The sequence below is a fragment of the Otolemur garnettii genome, unplaced genomic scaffold (assembly GCF_000181295.1).
Source record: "Otolemur garnettii isolate 467f Iridium unplaced genomic scaffold, OtoGar3 scaffold00031, whole genome shotgun sequence".
Taxonomy (NCBI): Eukaryota; Metazoa; Chordata; class Mammalia; order Primates; family Galagidae; genus Otolemur; species Otolemur garnettii.
This window is the reverse complement of record NW_003852426.1, coordinates 5,931,739-5,939,416: the sequence shown is the minus strand read 5'-3', so window position 1 is coordinate 5,939,416 and position 7,678 is coordinate 5,931,739. Positions and strand designations below refer to the sequence as shown.

Here is a 7,678-nt window from a genome sequence, read left to right as displayed (position 1 = left end):
CAAGCCTTTTTTTTTTTTTTTTTTTTAGAGACTAGAGATGGAGTCTCACTTTATCACTCTCAGGAGAGTGCTGTGGCATCACAGCTCACAGCAACCTGCAACTCCTGGGCTTAGGCGATTCTCTTGCCTCAGCTTCCTGAGTAGCTGGAACTACAAGCACCCACCACAATGCCTGGCTATTTTTTGGTTGCAGGCATCATTGTTGTTTGGTGGGCCCACGTTGGATTGGAACCTGCCACCTTAGGTGTATATGGTTGGCGCCTTAGCCATTTGAGTTCACAGGTGCCAAGCCAGTTTTTATATTTTTAGTAGAGCTGGGGTCTCACTCTTGCTCAGGCTAGTTTTGAACTCATAAACTCAAGCAATCCACCCACCTCAGCCTCGCAGAGTGCTAGGATTACAGGCGTGAGCCACTGCAGCAGGGTGGAATGCAGCTCTTTTTGATCATTTTACCCTCCTATTTTTGGGGGGAGTGGGAGGGAACAGAGTCTCACTATTTCACCTGCCTATAGTGCTGTGGTGTCACAGCTCACAGCAACCTCAAACTCTTGGGTTTAAGTGTTTCTCTTGCCTAGCCTCCCAAGTAGCTGGGACTACAAACACCTGCTGCAACGCCTGGCTAATTTTTTTTGTTGCAGTTGTCATTGTTGCTTTAGTTGGCCTGGGCCAGGTTTGAACCTGCCGCCCTCAGTGTATGTGGCTGGCGTCCTACCCACTGAGCTATGGGCACCACCACACTTTACCTTCCTTGACTGGTAAATAAGAAATGCTGAAAAGACCTCTTTTCCCACAAGATATTTCCCCACCAAATCCCTTCTCAATTGCTCACCCAGACAGTTGTGTCCATCATGTGCCAGGTGGAATCCATCATAGCAGGTGCATCTGTAATTGCCAGGGATGTTGACACAGTCATGCACACAACCTGCATTATCCTCTCGCTCACACTCATCTACATCTGTGGACAAAAAGAAACCATTACTGTTGAACCCACCTGTGTACCCACTGAACCCACTGACCACCTCTGGGTTCTGCCTTCTGGTTGCTTTATAAAAAAAATAGGAGGGTACAAGTGTGTGTGTGTATGTGTTTACATAGTTACCCTCAAGAGTTATAAATCATTTGTGCTTTGCTAATTTCATCTAAACTCAAATCATAAACATTTCCCCATATCTCTATCTGGTCTTTCTAATCACCACTATACATGGCTGTGGAATATCATAATTTATTTCTCTATTCTCATAATTTTTTCTCTACTATTAGGCACAGATTTGTTTATTTTACTATCATAAATAATGCATCAAAAAACAACTTCACCTACATACTATTTTGTTTCTTTGAATTATCTTTGTCTAAGTCCCCAAAAGGAAAATTCCTGAGTCAATACTAGGTATTACAAAATTACTTTTCCATTTATGGTGCTACCAGGAACTAGTGAGTATACCTTGTTCACTGAAGTCTTACCGATACTGAAGTGTGTAAATGTAAAATAATATCTTAAGGCTACTTTAATTTATATTACCTTAATTATGAGGGCAAGATGTGTTCATTTAAGGTATGAATTTCCCCTGGGCCACACTGTTCCCATCTTCCCTGGGAGATTGCATGAGTGTCTAAAGATGGAGTTTCCAACACCAGGAAACCTCATGCCTTAGTTCCATGATGCTGATGGAAGCTGCTTCTGGGCTGTGAAGCTGCTTCCACCCAGCTGCTTCTGGGCTGTGAACTATCCTCACCAGGGCCTCAGCTAAAGTGCATGCAGCCTTTGTGCAAATTAGGAAATGGTGCCCTTGCTAGGAAGATGCAGTTACCTGCCCTTGGCCAGCAGGCATTTCTAGTCTTCATGGGATACACAGTCACATGCACAGACTAAGGGCATTGGCACTGGCTTCCCCTTCTCAAGGCCCCCTCCTAACCTCACCTTTGCAGTGTTTGCCATCCCCGGTGTAGCCAGACTTGCAGATGCACTTGTATGACCTTGGGGTGTTCTGGCAGATAGCATCAATGTGGCAGTTGTCAGTCCCCTCCACACACTCGTCCACATCTGGCAGGGGAAAAGGGGGCCACATGAGAATCTCTGTCGGCACCTCTCAAGGGGTACCTTGAAGGTGGGTTCCCAAGGGTGAAATCCCTCTTTAAAACAAAGGCAGCAACCCCTCCAGAAACAGGTGCTCTCTTATACCCCTCTGTTTTCAGAGGGGACGCTCTTGTAATTTTTTTTTCTTTTTTTTGAGACAGAGTCTCAATTTGTTACCCTTGATAGAGTGCTGTGGACTCATAGCTCACAGCAACCTCAAAGTCTTGGGCTTAAGTGACTCCCTTGCCTCAGCCTCCCAAGTAGCTGGGACAACAGGTGCCCGCCACAACCCCTGGCTATTTTTTTTTTTTTTTTGAGACAGAGCCTCAAGCTGAGCCCCTGGGTAGAATGCCATGGCGTCACTGCTCACAGCAACCTCCAACTCCTGGGCTCAAGCAAGTCTCCTGCCTCAGCCTCCCAAGTAGCTGGGACCACAGGCGCCCGCCACAATGCCTGGCTATTTTTTGATTGCAGCCGTCATTGTTGTTTGGTGGGCCCAGGCTGGATTCGAACCCGCCACCTTAGGTGTATGTGGCTGGCGCCTTAGCCACTTGAGCCACAGGCGCCGAGCCAATGCCTGGCTATTTTTAGAGATGGGAATCTTGCTCTTGCAAGGCTGGTCTCGAACCTGTGAGCTCAGGGCAATCCACCCACCTCAGCCCCCCAGAGTGCTAGGATTACAGGTGTGAGCCACCGGCCCAACTCTTGTGATTTCAGAAATTGAGAAACAACTCCCACCCCCCCCCTGAAAAATACTTAATCTATAATGACAGCTATGATGACTCCATCATCTGAAACACTCTTTTTTGATTTAAAAACAAAGAAAAAACCCTTGGACTGAGTAGCATACTTGATTTGAAATAAACAACCTAGTGTGAATTAGTTTACTTTTCTTAGGAAAGGCTTAGAGGGAGGAGGAAGGTAAAAGGCATAGGCACAGTGGCCAGTGGTAGTTAAAGGAGGAAGAAAGGGGGACCTGGCATCTAATGGATCCTCATCTGTCTCATGATTCTGCATGAAATGAGGCCTGCTTCTGTTTGCCCACCACTGTGCCAAGAAACTTTAGAGGAAAAGTTCCATCCCAGGTGATTTTCCTCAGCCCCTGTACTGAGGAGGAACCTGGCATGGGCAGGGGCTGGCACCAGCTACCTAAAGCTTGGCAATAACAGCCTATGATGTTCTGGTCCCATGTGCTCCAGTCTCTCCTGGCCCTCTCTTAACAATGGGTGTGGCACACAGAGGCATACTAAAGGAAGAGGCCAATCAAGATCTAGCACAAATGAGAATGATTAAAAAAAGGACACAGAAAAAAAGAGTGTGGGGGCAAAAGATTGTACCCAGAAAGCTGAACTGAAATAGAGGAAAACATTTCATTCCATTGAATATGCTTTATTGAGTGCGTTTGAGAAAGGCACTATGCTAAGGGCTGTGGGGGTGCAAAGGTGACATAGCCTAGCCAAGAAGAGAGACAAGGAACATGAAATAGGCTGTGGTATGTGCCACGAAGGCATTAGAGATGAGGGAACAGGGTCCTCATGTCGGCACATCAGTGTCAACCCAATGAGGAGATGTCTGAGCCTAACCCACAGAGATTCTGGTCAGCAACTCCAAGGTTGGGACCTGGCCATTGTATTGCAGCAACCTACAAGTAAAAGAGATGAAATTTGAAACCAAGATAGTCTTACTTCCAAGTGTGATCTCAAAACCAAGTAGGCTGTAGAGTTGCATGGGTTTTGTTAAAATGTGGATTCTTGGGCTTTATAGTCTTATTGAATCTAAATCCTTATGGTGCTTGATATATTTTTACTGAATGAAAAATGGTTGAGTGGTCTGGTAATCTGTCCAATTTATAGACACCCATGAGTCCTACCTTGAAATGGTTATCTGTTCTCTGCTCTTATACTTCAATAATTTAGGGAGCAGGTCTGAAGCTTCCTGGGGCTAAAAGAGAATCAAAATCTGGAAGAGTGTCCCCAACCACTCCACCTCAGATCTTGTGAGCTTCCATTCAGCTCTGTACTGTATGCTTCAACTCTCTTCCACTCAATGCAATCCGCCACCATGACCAGTGATTCCAGGTGCTGGGAGCCTCTGTCTACACTTACTTTCCACCTTGCTCAGGCTGTACAGTGATAGTGTCCCCCAACTACCGCATCCTGGTAAGTCATCCCGAAGTGAAAAGAATGAAGAGAGGGCACAGAAGACCAGTTCATAGGCATGAGCAAGAGGGACCTCACAGATGGCAAGAGGCTGCACAAAGCATCAGTTTGTCCAATTGATGAAGAAAAATGGTACAAAGAAATGTGCTATAAAAGGAAGATCGACAAGCACTGGAACCAGTCAGTCCCAGATTCAAATCCAGCTCTACCACTCTTCAGAAGGCTTTTCTTATTCTTTATCTTCTCCTCTTTAAAATGGAGCTGATAAGACCCCCTCATGAGAGGCTGTGAACAGTTAATGAGATAATTTGTGTAAAGTGCCTAATAAAGTATCTAGGAGTAGGTTCCCAGTACAGGAAGCTTGAGTTGTCCAGATGCTCTAGGACAGTGCTGTCTACTGTGGTAGCCACTAGCCACATGTGACTACTTAAATTAATTTAAATTTCACTTCCTCAACTGCACTAGCCACATGCTTAATAGTCACATCTGGCCCAGCCTGAGCAAGAGTGAGACCCTCATCTCTACTAAAAATAGCTGGGTATCATTTTGGGCGCCTGTAATCCCAGCTACTCAAGAGGCTGAGGCAAAGGGATCACTTTGGTCCAAGAGTTTGAGGTTGCTTTGAGCTATGAAGACACAGCACTCACCTAGGGTGACAGAGTGAGACTGTCTCAACAACAAATAAGTCACATGTGGCTAGTGGCGGCCATAGTGGAAAGCACAGATATTGAACATTTTCTACATCACAGAAAGTTCTATTGCACAGCACTGCTCTGTGCTTATTGTTGTAAATAAGGGATACTCCCTGGTCCTGGCAATCTGGAGACTTGTTTGGATGATCCTCCTCTGGGGCTATCTCAGAGGATTATGCTTGTCTCTGAATTGGCAGGTGCTTCCTGAGGGCTCCTGTTTCCTCCCTTTGCCTCCCATTCGGTGCTCACCAGTATCAGAGTGGACCCTGACGCTGATCACAGCAAAGTCAGGCCTCCTGGCAGAGCCTTTAGATGCCTCCTGCAGCTGGGTTTTCCCCACTGTCTTACCCATGCTCTCATCTCCCTGCTCACCATGCTTATCCCTGTCCAGAGAAGTCTCTGCTCTAGACCTATTCCCTCTGCCATGCCTAACCCTTCTACTCTTTACTGTGCCTCTGGTCACATCTCATTCTTTGCATGGCAGGTGCATTTCTATTTTCTCTTTGAGCCACATTATGCTTAGCCTTTCAAATGTGACTCAAAACTGTTTTCCCAAAGGCTCTTCCTGGTCAGCCTTGTTGCTAGTCTGAAGGGGTCTCAGTTTACCTCAGTTTATGTATAGTTATTGCTAAATTGGTTTGCTAATACTTCAAAACCATTTCATGTAGTATGTTAAGCTTTCCTCACATGGCTGAGCACTTGCTGAAGTAGAGACCATCAACATTTGCTTGGAATCTTTCAAAGCAGAACAGGCATCTATGATGAGGGCAAATTATATCTGGCATCTCCTCATTTTGCCAGTTCATTCTTCCAGAGCTCCCTCTCACCTTGCCTGCCCACCCACCTATCTGTGCAGGGATCCCTTCTATACTTGTAGTCTCTAAGACACAGTCTCGTCTTGGCTTGTTCTCTCCAGGGTGCAGCTGTTCACTATCTGGCAAATCTGTTGATGATGTTGGGGTGGATCAGTTCAGATCAGTGGATCTCAGCCCTAATTACACACTAGAATTCCCTGTGGACCTTTAAAAAAAAAAAAAGCAAATATCCAGGTGACACTTAGACCAGCTGGTCTGGATTCCAGGATGAGGCTGGGACTGCTGTCTGTTTCCTTTTCCCAACTCCGGTAATCCAAATAAAGTATGTGTCCAATATAAGTATAAGGAGAGACATGACAAGAGTAGTTAAGAGAGGGTTTCTGAAGTGACACTGTGTCAGTTCAAATGCCAGTTCTACCTGTGTCTGTGTGGTCCTGGCCAGCTTCTGAACTTACCTGTTCCCTCCTCTGTAAATGGGAATAATACTAATCATAGCACCTTCCCATGGGGCTGCCATGAGTGTCAAATGAGTTAATTCTTACCAAGTACTTAGCACCCTAATGTGGGCATATAGTAATTGCTCAACAAAGGTTTTTTTTTTTTTTGAGACGGAGCCTCAAGCTATCCCCCTGGGTAGAGTGCCATGGCATCACGCTCACAGCAACCTCCAACTCCTGGGCTCAAGTGAGTCTCCTGCCTCAGCCTCCCAAGTAGCTGGGACTACAGGCGCCCGCCACAACGCCTGGCCATTTTTTGGTTGCAGCCATCATTGTTGTTTGGCGGGCCCGGGCTGGGGATTCGAACCCGCCACCTTAGGTGTATGTGGCTGGCGCCTTAGCCGCTTGAGCCACAGGCGCCGAGCCAAAGGTTTTCTACTATTATTCCTTCTCTCCAACTTTCTCCTGTATCCTTTTGGACCTCTGTTCCCCCTCCCTATCATCAAAGACCCATTTCAGGCTTGATGTGGGGAAATGCAGCACCAGGAGAGCATGCGATGGTGTGGAGGATTTGGGGGAGACATTGTTTACTCTACCTGTGCTGGGAACTGCCCAAATGTAGGGGGTGAAGTGTGCTAGAGGCCAGTCAGAAACCCAGAGGTTCCACAATCCTTTGGGAAGGCTGTGGAGACCCCACCTCCACCCCAGGCACTGGGTTGGAACACAAATTGAACTGAGGAGAGTGATAGCTGCAGAGATATCACAGCCACAGAGACTGCCCTGCCTCACCCTCTTCTGGCACAAAGGCACAGGTCTGTAACTGCAGCAGCTTTCCTCACCATCATCTGACATTTCTTCTGAATTTGCTGCAGTGCCTAACGTATCACTCCATAAACTCTGCTAAATGTAGGCTGGGAGGGGGAGGGGGTGGAGGATGTGAGAGTCAGAGGGCAGTCCAGAAAGTGTAGATTATTATGATAGGTGGTCCTAAGGTTCTTTTCTGAGGATGGGCAAGTATATCCCAAAAGGGAAGCAGCAGGACCCCCAAGGAAACACTTCATCTACTTTACAAGTTTGCCCAGGCCCAGCAAAGAAATAACAAATGGAAATGAGCAGGGATGCAAGCCACAGACAGATACCCTTAGGTAGACTCAATCTCATTTTTTCATTACTACAGTAGTTACCTTACCACTCACAGGAGTGAAGGTAGTTGTGGGCAAATTTGGGGGCCTAATCAGGAAGTCAGAAACAACCTGCTTGGTACTCTAATGCTCCTGCCCACATGGCTGTGATATTCTTTTTATTATTATTATTACTATTATTTTTAAATGTATTCCCTCCCCAGCACAGCCTCCAAGGTCTTCATCTAGGACCTTTTTTTTTTTTTTTATTTTGTATGGTTTTTTTGTTTGTTTGTTTTTGGCCGGGGCTGGGTTTGAACCCACCACCTCTGGCATATGGGGCCGGCGCCCTACTCCTTGAGCCACAGGTGCTGCCCGTT

At 46.4% G+C, this 7,678-nt stretch overlaps 1 protein-coding gene across 3 annotated transcripts in view; it reads right to left on the bottom strand.

Moving 5' to 3' along the window:
- The window catches only part of SCUBE3 (signal peptide, CUB domain and EGF like domain containing 3), a 39,476-nt gene that overhangs the window by 23,060 nt on the left and 8,738 nt on the right, over positions 1–7,678 (bottom strand). For all 3 annotated transcript variants that reach the window (XM_012804710.2, XM_003789120.3, XM_012804709.2), the window contains exons 2-3: positions 1,919–2,041; positions 830–955 (exon numbers count right to left, since the gene is read on the bottom strand). In XM_012804710.2, the coding sequence (XP_012660164.1) occupies positions 830–955; positions 1,919–2,041 (249 nt within the window). The remainder of the gene's footprint in view (positions 1–829; positions 956–1,918; positions 2,042–7,678) is intronic.